General features: G+C 37.0%; 1 protein-coding gene across 2 annotated transcripts in view; it reads right to left on the reverse strand.

Annotated features, from left to right (window-relative positions):
* Positions 1-20,201, reverse strand: part of CWF19L2 (CWF19 like cell cycle control factor 2) — a 143,470-nt gene that overhangs the window by 29,330 nt on the left and 93,939 nt on the right. For both annotated transcript variants that reach the window (XM_036257910.1, XM_036257911.1), the window contains one exon: positions 17,539-17,655. In XM_036257910.1, the coding sequence (XP_036113803.1) occupies positions 17,539-17,655 (117 nt within the window). The remainder of the gene's footprint in view (positions 1-17,538; positions 17,656-20,201) is intronic.

The following is a 20,201-nucleotide window of genomic DNA, read 5'->3' on the forward strand; positions in this document are numbered from 1 at the left end:
TAGAGACATAAAAGTAGGGTACAGACTGATAAATCTCAGAAGTTGGCGGGGGGGGGGGGGAGTTAAACCACAGAACTTATATACATGTATGGACATAGACAACAATGCTGAGGACGGGATGGACAATGCAGAAGGAGGGTGTCAATGGGGGAAAAAAAGAGAAACATCTGTAACAAAATTTAATTAATTTAAAAATTTTTTAATTAATAAAATTTAACAGATTATGAAAAAAAAGTAAATCTCTACAAATTCAAGAAGACTGAAATCGTATCAAGCATCTTCTCAGATCACAATGGCATGAAACTAGAAATCAATTATAGCAGAAACATTCAAAGGCTAAATAACATGGAGGCTAAATACCATGTTATTAAACAACAAATGGGTTACCAAGGATATGAAGGATGAAAATAAAAACTTCCTGGAAAGCAATGAAAATAAACACACAACAACACAAAATGTATGGGATGCAGCAAAAGCAGTCCTGAGAGGGAAGTTCATAGCACTAAAGGACTACCTCAAGAAAGAAGAAAAATTCCTAATTGACTTTCTCAACCCTACAACTTAAAGAACTAGAAAGTAAACAAAAAGAAAATCCCAGAGCAAGTAGAAGTAAAGAAATAGTAAAGGTCAGAGCAGAAATAAACGAGATAGAGAGTAAAAAGAAAAAAACAATTCAAAAGATCAACAAAACAAAGAGCTGATTTTTGGAAAAGATAAACAAGATTGATGGACCCTTAGCCAGATTCACCAAGAAACAAAAAGAGAAGAACCAAATAAACAAAATCAGAAATGAAAGAGAAGTAACAACTCACACCACAGAAATACAAAGAATCATTAAAACATACTACAAACAATTATATGCCAACAATCTAGATGAAATGGACAAATCTCTAGAAACACATAGTCTCCCAAAACTGCACCGGAAATAGACAGAAAACTTGAATAGACCAATAACAACTACGGAAATTGAAGATGTAATCAAGAAACTCCCAGCAAACAAAAATCCAGGCCCAGATGGCTTCACCAGGGAGTTTTACTGAACATTCAAAGACGATCTAACACCCATACTCTTCAAACTATTCCAAAAAATTCAAGAAGACAGAAGACTTACAAACTCATTTTATGAGGCCAACATAATTCTAATTCCAAAACCAGATAAAGGCACTACAAAGAAAGAAAACTACAGGCCAATATCCCTGATGAACACAGATGCCAAAATCCTGAAGAAAATACTAGCAAATCAAATCCAGCAATACATTAAAAAAATTATTCAACATGACTAAGTGGAACTCATCCCAGAGATGCAAGGCTGGTACAATATTTACAAATCAATAAATGTAATACACCATATAAACAAAATGAAAGATAAAAGCTATATGATCAGTATTTGTGAGGTTTTCTACCAACCAGAAGCTGTGCAGGTACTAAGTCAAATTCAGGAATGTGCTTGGGGCCCAAGGACCAATGGGCAAAGTAGAAAGAAAAAATAGTGGTGAAGTGAATGGAAGCTACACAGTCCATCTCCCAGGACCAAACTGGAATTACAACTACAATAAAGACAAATCATTGGGAGAAGACAACTGAAAAGCAGCTGGTCAGAACCACTACAATCAGGGACACCAAATCAAGCCTGGTAGGAATCACTCGGGGCATGGGATAGGAGTCTGGAGGGCAGTGGAAAGCTGTATTAATGGTGTGTGCTTCTTGCTGAGAATGTGGAGCTTTTTTCAAAAAACACTTTTTTTCTTTATTGATTTATCGGGAGAAAGAGAGAGAGAATCATTGATGAGAGAGAACACGAACCCACCAACTCCCACATGCCCTCCACAGAAAATCAGTCCCACATCCTGGGCATTTGCCCTGATTGGGAGTCAAACTGGCGAACTCTTGGTTCATGGGTTGATGCTCAACCATTAAGACACACCAGCTGGGCAGCGGAGCTTATAAAACAAAACAAAACAAACAAACAAACAAACAAAAAGCACCAAACCAGCTAGACACTCACCTGGGGCTCGGACAGAGAGAGGGCAGACTGTACTGTAACTGAGTGAAAAGAGGGCTCTTGGCTCCAGAGGGGTGGACACCAGGAGTTCGGTGCTGGGCCATTCTCTCACTGGACAGTGGCCATCTTACTCAAAAAGCCACTTCCTAGAGCTCTGGGGAGAAGCAGGGGATGCTCCCACAGGAATTCAACATCACCAAGTCAGGACAGAGAAATGCAAATTAAGGTTCATTAACATCACAAGTGAATAACATAGCAAGAGCCACCTGAGGCTCATCAAGCAACTGAGACTAATAGCCTCCAGGCAAATAGCTAGAGGATAACTGACCCTTTCTTTAGCTTGAAAATCTACCCAGGAATGTAAGCCTTGACAGTGGTGTTTAACCAAAGTTCTCCTACACTCATCCAAGTCCAGTAGAGGGAGCCACAACCAGGGGACACCAACACCCACAAGGAAAATTTGGAAGGCTCCAAAACCCACTGAGACAGCCAAAATGGTGAAACAAAGAAAGAAAACCCAAAAGAAAGAACAAGATAATTCTGCAGGAGAAAATAAATAAATAACATAAAATTAGGCAAGATATCAGGGGGAGAGTTCAGAGCAATAATCATGAGGAAGATCAACAACATGAGTAAAGATAAAAAAAAAACACTGAAAACCAACCAATTAGAAATGAAGAATGACATAGCAGAAATAAAGAACATATTGGAAGGAATAACCAGCAGAGTAGATGAAGCCGAGGACCAGATCAATGAATTAGAAGACAGGGTAGAAAAAAGTCACTCAATCAGAGAAGCAAAAATAAAAAAAATAAAACAACATAAAGCATAACAACATTTGCATCATAGGTGTGCCACAAGAGGAAAAAAATGAGCAAGAGTTAGAGAATATATTGAAGAAACAGTGACAGAAAACTTTCCTAGCTTAGTAAAGGAAAAAGGCATACAGCCCTGGCCGGTTTGGCTCAGCGGTTAGAGAGGAAAAAGGCATACAAGACCAAGAAGCCCAGAGAGCCCCTAGTAAGAAGAACCCAAGCAGGCCCACATCAATACACATAATAATTAAAATGCCAAAAATGAAATAATTTAAATGAAATAATTAAAATGTCAAAAATTAAAGACAAAAAGAAAATATTAAAGGCACCAAGATATAAGCAACAGGTTACCTGCAAAGGAACCCCCGTAATGCTATCAGCAGACTTCTCAACAGAAACACAACAGGCCAAAAGGGAATGGCATGAAGTAATCAAGGTAATGAAAAACAAGGATCTGAACCCAAGACTACTCTAAATGGCAAGGCTATCATTCAAAATAGAAGGTGAAATAAAAAAGCTTCCCAGACATAAAAAGGCTAAGGGAATATATTAGCACCAAACCAGCACTGCAAGAATTGTTTAAAAAAAACTGCTGTAATTAGTAAAAGAATTAGGAAAAAAATATAACCACAATAAACAAAAATGGCAATAAGTACATATCAATAAAAACCTTCAATGTAAACAGATTAAAACTCCGATCAAAAGACACAGAGTAGCTGAATGGATAAGAAAGCATGACTCCTATATATTTTGTTTACAAGAGACCAAACTAACAGCTAAAACCTCACATAGGTTGAAAGCGAAGGAGTGAAAAAAAATCTTCCAGGCAACCAGAAAGGGGAAAAAAAACAAACAAACTGGGAAAGCAATATTCATATCTGATAAATTAGACTTCAAAATAAAGGCCATAACAAGAGACAAAAAAAGGCCACTACATAATATTGAAAGGATCTATCCAACAGGAAGATATAACCTCGGTAAACATGTATGCACCCAATGTAAGATCACAAAAACACATTAAAAAACTTCTGTAGGACTTCAAAGAAGAAACCAACAGCAATACAATCATAGAAGGGGACCTCAATACCCCTCTGACATCACTCGATAATCCTCTAGATCAGCGGTTCTCAACTTGTGGGTCACAACCCACATATTTCCAATGGTCTTAGTAACCGAGACACCACTCCTCTATCCGTCTCCAGGCAGGTCCGCCCACACGCAGATACACCCACATATGAGTACTTGGCATGATGACATCATCATGCCAACCCCATCATACACCCCATACAAATACAGGTGTGTGTGATAGGATTGACGCCGTAATGTACTTATGCAGACCAGTTACACGTGTACAGAGAGCAGCTACTGTGTAGAAAGCAGCTACTCTGTTAAAAGCAGCCACTGTGTTGAAAGCAGCAGTATTGGAGGTAAAACGACACTTCATGAATTATAATTACTGGGTAAATGTAAAATCATGTACTGTAAAATCATCAACTACTGCAAAAAAAAAAAAAAAATCTGTACCATGGGAACTTAATCTGGATGCTGATCAGTCTTTTTATATTCAGCTGTGGTTGATGTGAATACTACCCCCTTGTGATAGTAAAAGGTATGTAATAAAAACAACAACACACAATGGTAAATCATAGAAAACTTTAATAAACTGTACTGACTAAACTATGCCATGTATCATCTTTTGTATTATTAAAACTACTGTTATGTATTATTTTCATTAGCAAACCATCCCATGACAATAGATTGTGTAGAGAAGAACGTTAAGAAAAGAAAATATAGTGAGGATTTTTTACCTCAATAATTACAGCAGGAATTGAGAAACCGCAATGTGTTATTTGTTGTGAAGTTCTATCAGCCAAATCTATGAAGCTGAACAAACTAAAACGACATTTTGATAGCAAGCATACGAGCTTTGCCAGCAAGGCTACCAACTATTTCAGAAGCAAAGCTGATGGACTCAAGAAAGCCAGACTTGACATTGGATGCAAGTACCACAAACAAAACGTAGCAGCCGTTGAAGCTTCATATTTGGTGGCACTCAGAATTGCCAGAGCTATGAAAACTCACACAATTGCTGACGATTTACTGTTGCCAGCAGCCAAAGACACTGCTTGAGTTACGATTGAAGACGAATTTGTTATGAAATTGAGTGCAACTTCCTTATCTAATGACACTGTCCACAGAACAATAGATGACGTATCTGCTGATATTCTTGGTCAGGTAATCCAGGAAATTAAATCTGCACCACTTCCAATATTTAGCATCCAGCTTGATGAATCTACAGACGTTGCAAACTGTTCACAGTTTCTGGTTTACATGAGGTATATTAATGACGGTGACTTTAAAGATGAGCTTCTTTTTTGCAAACCTCTAGAAATAACAACTACTGCACATGATGTATTTCATACAGTTGGTTCATTTCTGAAAGAGCATAAGATCTCTTGGGAAAAGATTTGTGGTATTTGCACAGATGGTGCTCCAGCTATGCTAGGATGTCACTCTGGATTTCAACGCTTGGTACTGAATGAGTCACCAGAAGTCGTAGGAACTCACTGTATGATTCATCGGCAAATATCAGCAACGATGGTGCTGCCACAAGAGTTACAAGAAGTAATGGAAAGCATCATAAGTTCTGACAATTATGTAAAGGCAAGCACTTTAAACAGTCAACTGTTTTCGCAACTGTACAACGAGTTGGATGCGCTAAACAATGCTCTGCTATTTCACACTGAAGTGAGATGGTTGTCAAAAGGGAAAGTTTTAAAAGGGAAAATCTGAGTTCATGATGAACTCAAAACGTTTTTTAATCAGAAAACAAGACCGCAGTTTGAAGCACTTTTCAGCGATAAAAGTGAACTGCAGAAAATAGCTAACTTGGTTGACATTTTTGCCATCTTGAATGAGTTAAATTTATCACTGCAAGGACCAAATGCAACATGCCTCGATTTGTCTGAAAAGATCTAATCATTCCAATGAAACTTCAGCTTTGGCACAAAAAATTGGATGAAAATAAAATTTACATGTTGCCTACCTTGTCTGCTTTCTTTGAGGAACATGACATTGAACCAGACAAAAGGATTACAATAATTTCTGTGAAAGAACACTTGTACATGCTTGCAGACAAAATTTCATATACTTTCCAAATCTACCTGACACCCCATTTGCACCTGCCAGAAGCCCATTCACAGTCAAAGTTGAAGATGTTCCCAAGATAGCACAGAGGAGTTCACTGAACTTATTAACAGCGATGCAGCGTGAACTGATTTCTCTACAATGCCAGTTTCAAAATTCTGGATGAAGTGTTTGCAGTCATATCCTGTTCTGTCTAAGACTGTGTTGTGCCTTCTTCTTCCATTTCCAACAACATATCTTTGTGAAACAGGGTTTCCAGCTTGTTGGTTATCAAAACTAAATACAGAAGTAGACCTGTTGTGGAAGATGATCTTCATTGTGCTCTTGCAAAGACTGCCCCAAGAATTTCTGATCTGGTGAGAAAGAAGCAATCTCAACCTTCGCATTGACATTGGCTTTTTACGCATACTGCCGCAAAATGTAGCAATGTAGTTTACTCTTGTTATACTAAGACTGTTACCCATGATACATCATGCTTCAGGACAAAACTTCATTTATTTGTAATTAGAAATAAATATTTTACAATACATAATTACATATTGTTTTTGTGATTAATCACTATGCTTTAATTCTGTTCAATTTGTAATAATGAAAATACATCCTGCATACCAGATATTTACATTACGATTCATAACAGTAGCAAAATTACAGTTATAAAGTAGCAACAAAAATAATTTTATGATTTGGGATCACCACAACATGAAGAACTGTATTAAAGGGTCCTGGCATTAGGAAAGTTGAGAACCACCGCTCTAGAAAAACAATTCACAAGGAAACAGTGTCTCTAAATGATGTACTATATCAAATGAATTTAACAGATATTTACAAAGAATTACACCCCAAAACTGCAGAATTCATTCTTCTCAAGTACATACTCTCAAAGACAGACCACATGTTAGAACAAACTAAGTCTCTATAAGTTCAAAACAACTGAAATCATATCAAACATCTTCTCAGATCACAATGTCATGAAACATGAAATCAATTACAACAAAAACATGCAAAAAACATTCAAACACATGAAGGCTAAATGGCATATATTAAACAACAAATCAAGGAGATCATAAGAGAAACTGAAAAACTCCCAGAAAATCAATGAAAATGAATGCACAACAACACAAAATCTATGAGACACAGCAAAAGCAGTCCTGAGAAGAAAGTTTATAGCACTACAGGCCTACCTCAAGAACCAAGAAAAATTTCTAATTGACTATCTAACCTCACAATTTAAAGAATTAAAAAGCAAACAAAAAGAAAACCCCAGAGCAAGTAGAAAGAAAGAAATAGCAAAGATCATGAAAAAATAAACAACATAGAGACCAAAAAAAACAATTCAAAGGATCAATGAAACAAAGAGCTGGTTCTTTGAAAACATAAACAAGATTGATGGACCCTTAGCTAGACTCACCAAGAAAGAAAGAGAAAGAACCCAAATAAACAAAATCAGAAATGACACCACAGAAATACAAAGGATTGTTAACAAATACTATGAACTATTATATGGCAACAAATTTGACAATCAAAATGAAATGGACAAATTTCTAGACACACAGTCTGCCAAAATTGAACCGAGAAGAGATAGAAAACATGAACAGACCCATAACAACTAAGAAAATTGAAGATGTAATCCCGATTCTCCTAGCAAACAAAAGACCAGGCTCAAACGGCTTCACAGGGGAGTTAGACTGAACATTCAAAGAAGAAATAACACACATTCTCCTCAAAGTATTCCAAAATATTCAAGAAGTTAGACTTGCAAACTCATTTTATGAGGCCAGCATAATTCTAATTCCAAAACCAGATAAAAACACTACAAAGAAAGATACTATAGGCTAATATCCCTGATGAACATAGATGCCAAAATCCTTAACAAAATATTAGAAAATCAGATCCAGCAATACATTTAAAAAATTAATATCCTGCCCTGGCCGGTTTGGCTCAGAGGTTAGAGCGTTGGCCTGCGGTCTGGAGAGACCCAGGTTTGGTTCCCGCTAAGGGCACGTACCTCGGTTGCGGTTTGTCCCCGGCCCTGGTTGGGTCGTGTGGGTGGCGACCACTCGATGTGTCCCTTTCACATTGATGTTTCTCTCTCTCTCTCTCCCTCTCACTCTATCTGAACAAAATATCGAAAAATGTCCTCGGGTGAGGATAAAAAAAAAAAAAAAAAATTAATATCCTCCCTGAGGACTGAGGGGTCCCCATCACACACCAGAAGCCCCGCTCAGGGTTCAAGTGCCAGAAAGATAAGTCCCCATAACGTCTGGCTGGAAAAACCAGCGGGAACTGAGTCTCAGGGAAGCTGACATGCTGGAGCCCGAGGCAGATCCTTAAAGGGCTGGCGCACGGACTTATTGGACTCACTACCTCTAAGCTTGTAGGGGAGGCAGCTCGAGGGGCACCAGAGACATACAGGGAAGAACTGAGCTGTTTGGCACTGGAGCGAGGACTGGAGAGGGGACGTTCTCTGGGACAAACGTGCTGTCAGAGGCCTTTGTTCCTTTGGTGAACCCTTCCCTGGGGCAGCAGACAGTCGCCATATCTGGGACTCCAGCAACCTGGCTCACACTGGTAGCCCCATCCTGGTAATTCCCTGAGGCCCTGCCCCACCCAACTTTCAGGCCCACCCAAGCTGTTGCCAGTTGCTTAACCATAGGATTGGCCTGTCTTGGATCCTGCTTCAGGTTTTCCTAAATTATTTCAAACAAGCAGCATCTGAACTCAGCTAGCCCCATACCTCGTGTTAAGTAATACATAGAAACAAACACAGGGAGGCAGCCAAAATGAAGAGACAAAGAAACAGGTCCCAAATGAAAGAACAGAACAAAACCCCAAGAAAAGAACTAAGTGAAAAGGAGATAAGCAACCCAACAGATGCCGAGTTCAAAATCCTGCTTATAAGGATGCTCAATGAACTTAGTGAGAACCTCAGTGAACTTAGTGAGGGCCTCAAGAGCATAAAAAAGGACCAGTCAGAAATGATGGATGCACAATCAGAAACAAAGGAGGCATTAAGTGAAATAAAGAATAATTTACACAGATTCAACAGTAGAGTACGTAATCCAAGAAGTAAACCATCGATTTAGAATATAAGGAAGCAAAAAACACCCAATCAGAACAGCAAAAAGAAAAAAGAATCCAAAAAAATGAGGATATTGTAAGGAGCCTCTGGGACAACTTCAAGCGTGCCAACATTCGCATCTTGGGGGTACCGGAAGGAGAAGAGTGAGAATAAGAAATTGAAAACTTGTTTGAAACAGTAATGGCAGAAAACTTTCCTAACTTGGTGACGGAAACAGACATAAAAGTCCAGGAAGCATAGAGAGTCCCAAACAAGATGAACCCCAAGAGGCCCACACCAAGACACATCATCATCAAAATGCAAAAGGTTCAAGACAAAGAGAGAATCTTAAAAGTAGCAAGAGAAAAGCAGTTAGTTACCTACAACAGAGTTCCCATAAGGCTGTCAGCTGATTTCTCAAAAGAAACTTTGCAGGCCAGAAGAGTGGCAAGAAATATTCAGAGTGATGAAAAGCAAGAACCTACAACCAAGATTACTCTATCTCGCAAAGCTGTCATTTAGAACCGATGGCCATATAAAGAATTTCCCAGACAAGGAAAAGTTAAAGGAGTTCATCACCACCAAACTGGTACTGTATGAAATGATGAAGGGTCTTTTTGAAGAAAAAGATAAAATATAGGAACAAACAAAATGGCAATGAATACATATCTATCGACAATGGAATCTACAAACAAAATGAACAGGCAGAACAGAAACATTCTCATAGATACAGAGAACATTTTGTTGGTTGCCAGATGGGAAGGGGGTTCGGGGAATGGGTGAAAAAGGTGAAGGGATTAAGAAGTACAAATTCACTGATAGACTGACAAACCTCACAGGGAAAGGGGTTGGGGGGTGGGAAGAAATAAACCAAGAACTTCTATGCATACCAGTGAACACAGACAATAGTGTGGGAAAAGGCGGGAGGGGGTGGGAGTGGGGAGGAGGGGGTCAATGGGGGAAAATGAGAAACATCTGCAATACATCCAACAATAAAGATTAAAAAATAATAATAAAATTTAAAAAAAAAAGTAGTCACCATGACCAAGTAGGATTCATCCCAGGGATGCAAGGCTGGTACAATATTCGCAAAAACAATAAATGTGATACACCACATAAATGAAAAATAAAACCTTATGATCATATCAATAGACGCTGAAATAGCATTCGACAAAATCCAGCACCCATTTCTTTTTTTTTTTTTTTTTATCCTCACCCGAGGATATTTTCCATTTTTTGTACAGATAGAGTGGGAGGGAGAGAGAGGAAGGAGAGAGAGAGAGAAACATCAACGTGAAGGGACACATCGAGTGGCTGCCACCCGCACGACCAACCAGGGCCGGGGACAAACTGCAACCGAAGTACGTGCCCTTAGCGGGAACCGAACCCGGGTCTCTCCGGACCGCAGGCCGACGCTCTAACCGCTGAGCCAAACTGGCCAGGGCCCAGCACCCATTTCTGATAAAAATGCTCAACAATATGGGAATAGAGGGATCATATCTCGACATAATAAAGGCCATATATGAAAAACCTAAAGCCAACATCATACTCAATCGGAAAAATTTAATAGTATCTCCCTTAAGAACAGGAACAAGACAGGGGTGTCCACTTTCGTCACTCTCATTTAACATAGTACTGGAAGTCTTAGCCACAGCAATTAGACATAAAGAAAAAATAAAAGGGATCTGAATTGGAAAGGAGGAAGTGAAACCGACATTAATAGATGACATGATATTGTAAATAGAAAACCCTAAAAACTCCATCAAAACAATAAACAAATTTGGCAAGGTAGCACGATATAAAATTAACATCAAGAAATCAATGGCATTCTTATACACAAATAATAAACTCACAGAAAGAGAAACTAAAGAAACAATCCCATTTACTATTGTGGCAAAAAATTTAGGATACCTAGAAATAAACTTAGCCAAAGAAGTAAAGGACCTATTTGCAGAAAACTACAGGACGTTGAAAAAAAAAATAGAGGAAGATATAAAAAAATGAAAAGCAGATACCTTGTCCATGAATTTGAAGAATTAATATCATTAAAATGTCCATACTACCCAAAGCAATCTATAGATTCAATGCAATCCCCATCAAAATACCAACGAAATATTTTACAGAACTCGAACAAATACTCCAAAAGTTTATATAAAACTAAAAAAGACCCTCAATAGCCACAGCAATCTTGAAAAAGAAGAACTAAATAGGAGGGATCACAATACTAGATATCAGGTTATGCTACAGAGCCACTGGTAATCAAAACAGCCTGATACTGGCACAAGAACGGGCACATAGATCAATAGAACAAAGAACCCAGAAATTGACCCAAAACATTAGGCTTAATTAATATATGACAAAGGTGGCAGGAGCATACAATGAAGTAAAGACAGCCTCTTCAATAGATGGTGTTCAGAAAATTAGAGAGCTAAATGCAAAACAATTAAACAAAAGCACCAACTTATACCATATACAAGAATAAACTTAAAATGGATAAAGACTTAAATGTGACTCGTGGATCCATAAAATTCCTAAAAGAATATGTAGGCAACGGAATTTCAGACATCATACACAGCAGAATTTTCACTAATACAACACCTAAGGCAAGAGAAACAAAGGAAGAAATAAACACATGGGACTACATCAAACTAAAACGCTTCTGCAAAGTAAAAGAAACAACCATCAAAATAGGAAGGGAACCCACTATAAGTGAGAGCATAATTGCCAAGGATATATCAGATAAGGGGATTAATTTGCAAAATATATAGAGTGCTCATACAACTCAACAAAAGGAAGACAGAGAACTCAAAAAATGGGCAGAGGACCTAAATAGAAACCTGTCTAAAAAAGACATACAAATGGCCAAGAGACATATGAATAAACACTCAATGTCACTAATCATCAGAGAGATGCAAATTAGAACAACTATAAGGTATCACCTCACACCTGCCAGAATGGCTGCCATCAACAAATCATCAAACGACAAATACTGGCCAGGGTGTGGAGAAAAGGGGACTCTAATACATTGCTGGTGGGAATGCAGACTGCTGCAGCCACTGTGTAAAACAATATGGTGTTTCATCAAAAACTTAAAAATTGATCTGCCATTTGACCCAGTGATCCCACTTCTAGGAATATATCCTTAGAAGCCTGAAACATCAATCAGAAAGAATATATGTACCCCCATGTTCATAGCAGCACTATTTACAATAGCTAAGATCTGGAAACAGCCAAAGTGTCCATCAGTAGATGAGTGGATAGAAAAGCTGTGAGAGATATATACAATGGAATACTATGCAGATGTAAGAAAGAAAGATCTTTTATCCCTTGAGATGACATGAAGGGACCTAGAGAGTATTATCCTAATTGAAAAAAAAAACAATCCAGAGAAAGATAAATATCACATGATCTCACTTATTTGTGGAATATAGTGAACAAAACAAGCTGAGGAACAAAATAGACCCAGAGACATGGAAGTGGGGTACAGACTGACAAACCTCAGAAGAGGTGGATGTGGGGGTAGGGAAGATATAAACCACAGAACTTATACGCATGTATGCGTAAACAAGTTTATAGACAATAATGCAGGGGCGGGGGGGGGGGTTGGGAGGAGCATATCAATGGGGGAAAAAAGGAGAAACATCTGTAACAAAAATAAATAAACACATTTACTCAGAAAAAAAAGAAGTTAACTTTTGCTCTCTCAAGGTACTGTGAGTTAGGTTTTCTCTGCAACACAATTGAAGAATAAGAAAATGGGCAATTAACCAACATCAGTGATATGACTGAAGCTACTGATGAACCAGAAAGTGACAAAGCTACCTTCCCATGCATAGTTTAACATGCAGAAAACAACTAAAAATCAAAATCAAATGGGAAAATATATAATTTTGGTTTTATAACATAGTTCATTAGATCATCTCTATTTTGTTAACTTACTATGTAAATTTTTATTTATTGTATATAATTTCTATTAATTGCTACTTATTTCATTATCCAGTTCTATGAAGAGAAGACAATTTTATATACTAGAAAAAGGAAAATCATGACTATAGTGGAGTTGTAGATTTGAAAACCAAACATTTTTGAAGAAGGGAAAAAGTGAATAAAAAGCAGCAACAACAATAATAAAATTTAGGTAATCCAAAGATTATCTCACAAACTTTCTTCATGTTTTTTCATAATCCTTTCCTGGTTTAACTGTTAGAAATAGTGAAGACAGACTCAAAATGTCTTGGATTATAAATAAAAACTCAAAAGTACTAAATTAATAGTGATAAACAAATAGTTCAATATTATAAAGTATATAAACATCATACTAATAACTTCAAAGTGCACAGACATACACATGTGAATACTTCACCTCTGTGTATATAAAAGACTTTAACTTTATTTATTTTATTTTTTTTGTTGTTCTTGATTTTTTCCATCACCTTTTATCCCTTCAACGCCTCTTCTATCTCCCCCATCCCCCTCCACTCCTGCAATCACCACACTGTTGTTCATGTCCATAGTTCTCTTGTTTTGCTCAATTCCACCATCCCTCTCCACCCCACTACACCCTCCCCCAGCTATCTGCCTGCTCTCTATGAGTCTGTCTCTATTTTGCTTGGTAGTTCAGTTTGTTCATTAAATTCCACATTGAGTGAAATCATATGGTACTTAAAAGACTTTAATTTTAAAATATGGATTTGATGGTATAATTTGAAGTTATCAACGCCATTAAAGCAGGAGTCCTCTCCCCAAGTTCAATATAATAAATACAGTATACATATTTAAATAATACTCACTTTTTATAGTTACATAAAAACTAAACAATGAAGAAAGCTCTTTAGTTCCTTATCATAAGACACCAAAACTCTTATGTTCCAGAGAGATACAGAGATCCCATGTAATGGGAATAACATAAAATTGCCATATTACTAGTAGAAAATACTTCATCCTTTGGGTAATAACTATTTTCCACATCTCTAAACTAGCTGCCATTCCTCATTTAGTTAACGGACCTGGACTAAAATTCCTTATGATATATTTAAGTAAATTATACTACAGGATGCTATAATTTTTAATATGTAGTAAGTTACATTACAAAAAAATCAAGTAGATATGAGTGAACAATTTTGAAATTAAAGTATTATCCTTAAAAATATCAAAACTATCATGTAATATTAATACTGTTATTTATTCAAGTTTTCCAAATAGAACATGTCTAAAGATAAAGTTATACAAAGATGAATGTTATGAGATAGAACAAAACATACATATTTAACTCTATGCCTTTCACAGAGTGACCCCTCAAAAATGACATTAATGTAATTTTTAAAACAGCACAAAACACCCTGGCCAGATTGGCTCAGCAGTTACAGAGTCGGCCCTCAGAGCAAAGAATCTTGGGTTCCATTCTGGTCAAAGGCACATACCTTGGTTGTGGTTCAGTCCCCAGCCCCGGTCAGGGTTGTGGGGAAGAAAACCAATCGATGTATCTCTCTCACATCGATGTTTCTGTCTCTATCTCTCTCTCACTCTCTATCCATCCCCACACCCTTCCTCTCTGTCTGAAAATAAATGGAAAAATATCCTCAGGTGACTTTTTTTTTTTTTTTAAAGCACAAAACTACTAGAACAAAGAATGAGAGAAAATACACTAAAAATCAGATCACCCGGGATTATCTGACTTAAACACTAGAAGCTGGTCACATCTGGGTATGGTAGGGGAGTGGGCATAGGAGGAATAAAGAACAAAGCCAAGTTGCAGAATCCCCAGAAGGCTCAGGAGCTGGCAGCACCAAGTAACTATGGAAGTAGACATGAAGGTGTGGCAGAAAACAGATGGTGCAGGTAAATGTCTTTTGAAAAAGCAATTAACACACCAGAACATCTCCTCCACACCAGCAGAACACTATAGGATTATCTTTTGGAGAAGGAGGCTGGGCTGGGAAAACCAGATAGTTGAGAATATCCAGTCTGAGAACAGGGGCATTATAGGAAGTGTTAGTTAATGTTCAACATTTTTTCACCCCAGCCTTCTTCCCCAACTCAGCTCCCAGAATACTGGCAAATTGGCTTAAATGCTCTAGGTAAGAGATTTAAAGAGTCTTTCCAGAGATTGTGATTGGCCCCAAGAAAAAGACCAACATTGGATGTTTCTGAATGAAATGGCCCCATCATTTCACTCCATAGTGACGCCCACTGTAGATGAGTATCAGCTACTCCACCACTATAATACTAATTTGGGATATTTTTTTTTTTTTGGTACATGCCCCTAGCGGTAACTGAACCCAGGACTCTCTGGCCCACAGGCCGACATTCCAACTGCTGAGCCAAACTGGCCAGGGCAATTTGGGATATTTTAAAAAATGGACCTGTGGTGTCTGACTATAACATATGTTCAAGTATATTTGTCAAATTGACAAAAATAAATGTAAAGGGGAAAGAGTTTCTTTATGTATTCAATAAAACTAAAAATTTGGAGCTAATTCATTCAACATTTGTGATTATTCCCACATGCTCTGCTGAAACTTATCTTTGCATTTTTATTAAATCTAAAATTAAATTTAAGTGTTATTAGAGGATGGTGAGAAAAATCACTTGAAAGAAATGGCTCCCGTATTTGCAAACAATATATTTTGCTAAGTCTAATTAATTTTTAAAATATATTCTCTAAATAAGGTGAATGACCATAAAGATATTCACAAGAGCATAATTTGAATTTTTATACTTATTTGAAAGTAAAAAAAAAAATCAAAAAAGTTACATTTCTTTAAAAGAGCTAGAATTCAGATATTTTATTCATTTACTATCTTAGAGTAATTTACAACTTCTAATAAATTTTTTCTTTTATCACACACACAAAACGAGCTATAATGCCATTATTTGCATCAAACAATTTGGTTTTTCCTCCCTCACTCAATTTTCTGTAATGCATATGGCTTACAAAATCTGCTAAACTATAATGTAACCTGTACTAGAATATGCCATGTCTTTGGGCAGAATCAATTAATGCCTTTGTCTGCATTTCTCACAAAACTTGGATTATCTTATACTCACGTACTCAGTATATGTAAACTGAATAAATTTCTTCTTTATTCACCTCAATATTTTTTATCAAGTAGCTTTATTTCTTACAGAAATATAAAACACATAGACTTGATTCCTGTATTACTTAAAATCTTTCTGGCATTGTAGTTTGCTCTAAGTTAAATCAGTTTTGCATATACAAATTTTTTAAAAGCATTTCAGAAAAGTCCCAAAATAATTCTGAAAACTAATTTGCGTACTTTCCATTTTAAATTATTTACTGCACTGGCATTCACCATTAGAAAAAATAAAATAAAATGTCATATAAAACATATTTGTCCACATTCTTACCTCTGCTTGGCCACAGATGCATTGAAACAGTCTGCCCTTTAACTTTCACAGCATAAACTTAAATATTACAGGGAGAAAGAGACTGAATTTCACTGAATGCAGTCAAAATATCTCCTCTTTTGGCATCTTTACCAGCATGATTAAAAGACTAGTATATGGTGTCTTTTGAAGTCTTACCATTTTCACATTTTCTAAGTAGGAGTCCCTGTAACCCCTATTCAGTTGTCAGGTATCAGAAAAAACAGGAGTTTTCTTTCTTTCTTTTTTTCTTGGTGATTATGAGATCTTTAAATAATTTAGCAGCAACTTCACCCATCCTGTGCCTTTCAATTTCTTGAAGCCCCTGCCCTCCACCCCAAAATCCCTGAATCCAAAAACTCTGGACCAAGTTATGAAAAGAAAAGTATGAAAATTAAAGCTGGTAACAAAATCCCTTACAAAAACCACAGCAGCAGAGACAGCCAGTTTCATTATAAAAAAATATAACAACTGCTGAATATAAACATCTAACTTCCAAAATTTATTATTATCTAAAAATATCTTTCCTTTTGGCTGTAATTTATTAGCTTACTGTGGTAAGAATGATTATCTCATGTTCCACAAATGCACAGATTAGAAATCTTACACTGATTTTTTTTAAGTAAAAATAATAATTACTTTGTCAATGTTTATTTAGTGGACAAAAGCTTTCAGTTGTACACCCTACACTATATATGTCAATATATATCTCAATACAAAAAGTGTTTTTTTAAACTTTCAAAACATGACCCTGGCTGGGTAGCTCAGTTGATTACAGCACTGTCCCAATATAGCAAGGTTGCAGGTTCAATCCCTAGTCAAGACACATATAAGAATTAACCAATGAATGCATAAATAAGTGGAACAACAAATCAGTCTCTCTCTCTCTCTCTGTCTCTCTCTAAAATCAATCAATATAAAAATAAAGCTTTCAAAGCATGTAGTACATAAGGGATCATGGTGAAAATATCATAATCCACAGATACACACAATTATGGAAATGTATACAAGAGTTTCAGTTCAAAAAGTTAAAATCATTGGATGAAGTTATAAAACTTGCTGAGATTTATCACAATAGTTTCTAAAAATTGCTTATGAACTTCAGAGATAATGAACATTATCATGCTGACCTGAATTTCCTCCCAGATATCTTCATCCAATAAGGTAGCTGCTCTGTGGTGCTGCAGAGGGACTATCAGGCAGTGACCTTCAGTAAGAGACCGAAAGTTGGGTAAACATAAATAAACCTATAAGAAAAAAATTTGCAAATGTGAAATGTTATTGCTATTTATTCTGCTGTGACAGATGAGCCCTTAGTAGGGAAATATGATTAACATTTAATAAAGTATACTTGTCTATAAGCAATATATTTTAATTTAATATTTTTAGACATCTAATATTTTTAAAATATTTTAAAAGCCATGAAGATAGCTTTTAATTAACTGAACATTAACAGCACAAGTCTCAGTTTTAACTGTTATATATCAAAGATTAAGCTTACCGAAGGGCAAAATGAATGACACTTTATCCTTGATATAATTTTTTAAGAATAAAAAAAAAAAATACACCCTGGCCGGTTTGGCTCAGCAGTTAAGAGCATCGGCATGCGGACCAGAGAGACCCAGGTTTGGTTCCCGCTAAGGACACGTACCTAGTTGCAGTTTGGCCCTGGCCCTGGTTGGGGTTGTATGGGTAGCAATCAGTCGTTGTGTCTCTCTCATACCGATATTTCTCTCTGTCTCTCTCTTCCTTTCTCCCTCCCACTCTATCTGAAGATGAATGCAAAAATGTCCTCAGGTGAGGATTAAAAAAATAATAATAATACACAGCCTGGTAATAGCAGAGATGTCTTACTAATGCTTATTAATTCAAGAGTTCTTTCTCTCATTGGCTGAGAAAAGAGAATTAATTCAAGAGAGAAAGGAAATAACCTCTGTATGACTTTATTTCTCTGGCTAAGTTCTACTTATTTATATACATGTATTACCCACAAGCTGGAGCTATTTTTCCATTATAAACTATTCTTTTTTTTAAAAAGGGTCAATTACCCTGGCCGATTTGGTTCAGCAGTTAGAGCATCAGCCTGCAGACCGAAGGGTTGTGGGTTCTATTCCTGGTCAAGGGCACTTACCTGGGTTGCAGGTTCAATCCATGGCCCAGCAGGAGTCCTGCAGGAGGCAACCAATTGATGTGTCCCTCTCACATTGATGTTTCTTTTTTTCTTTCTCTCTAACCCCCTCACCTGCCCCTCCACTCTAAGAATGGAAAATAAATAAAATAAAAAAATAAAAAAGGGTCAATTAGGCCATGAATGGGTGGTTCCGTTGTTGGAGTGTCACACCCATACACCAAAAAGGTTGCAGGTTCAAGTCCCAATCAGGGCATATACCTAGGTTGTGCATTTGATCCACAGTTGGGGCATGTATGGAAGGCAACCGATTAATGTTTCTCTTTCACATCAATATCTCTCTCTCTTTCTCTTCCCCCGCCCCTTACCCTCTCTCTAAAATCAATAAACATATCCTTGGGTGAGGATTAAAAAAATAGTTTAAAAAAGAAACCCTGGCCAGTCTAGCTCAGTGGTTAGAACATTGGCCCATGGACCAAAGAGTTGTGGGTTTGATTCTGGCCAAGGGCATGTACTTTGGTTATCCCTAGCCCTGGCTGGGGTCCCGTGGGATATGGCCAGTTGATGTGTCTCTCTCACATCGATGTTTCTCTCTCTCTCTTCCCCCATCTCCCCCTCCCTCTCTATCTGAAGATAAATGCAAAAAACATCCTTGGGTGAGAATAGAAGATAAATAAATAAATAAATATTCTAAAAAACAAAGTTGAAAGTAAAATAAATGAAAATAAAAAACAAAGTAAACAAAGTCTATTCTTTTTTTTTCTTTTTTAAGTAAAGCATAGCAGTAAGACAAAAAGGTGGCAAGATGACTTTTATTTTATAAGTAAAGAGAAGGCAGGAATACTGATGACCAGAAAATTATTTAACTGTCTGAGTCTAATGAGTACCAATCTAGTTTCATGAACACACTTGGATTTAAGATATTAACTTTAAATATTAGAAATTCAAGCTGACTGAGATTTACTGAATTGCTGAGGTACTATTTATCATTTCTGCTTCACAGCAAAGCAACTGTTAGCCTCATAAAGCAGGAGAAAGGTCTGCACCTCCCTGGACCCAGCCTGTCTCCTGCATGCGGGAAAATAAAGTCACTGAAATCATAAGCCAAACTTCTCCTATAACACTGTAGGAAGAACTTAAGTGTTACTTTATGTTTAATTTATTCTTACATACTTTTAAAGGTAGGGATACAACTAAAGGGAAATAAAATATATGGAATTTCATAATTTAAAAATGTAAATGTTTATGTAAAGGTCTGGAAAAGAACTAAGAAAAATTAATACAAGTAACTGGTTAAAGTGGGTTTTTTAATTGACTGAATTTTGAATACAATTTTTACATTTACGATTTTTATAAAGAATAGAGGGAAAGCCCTGGCCGGTTTGGCTCAGCGGTTAGAGCGTCGACCTGCGGTCCTGAGAGACCCAGGTTCGGTTCCCGCTAAGGGCGCGTACCTCGGTTGCAGTTTGTCCCCGACCCTGGTTGGTCATGCGGTGGCAGCCACTTGATGTGTCCCTTTCACATCAATGTTTCTCTCTCCCTCCCACTCTATCTGTCAAAAAATGGAAAAATGTCCTCAGGTGAGGATTAAAAAAAAAAAAAAAAGAATAGAGGGAAAGAAAGGAGAGGAAATAGAAGGATAAATTGACTCTCCTAACAACCTAA

The sequence above is a fragment of the Molossus molossus genome, unplaced genomic scaffold (assembly GCF_014108415.1).
Source record: "Molossus molossus isolate mMolMol1 unplaced genomic scaffold, mMolMol1.p scaffold_m16_p_13, whole genome shotgun sequence".
NCBI lineage: Eukaryota > Metazoa > Chordata > Mammalia > Chiroptera > Molossidae > Molossus > Molossus molossus.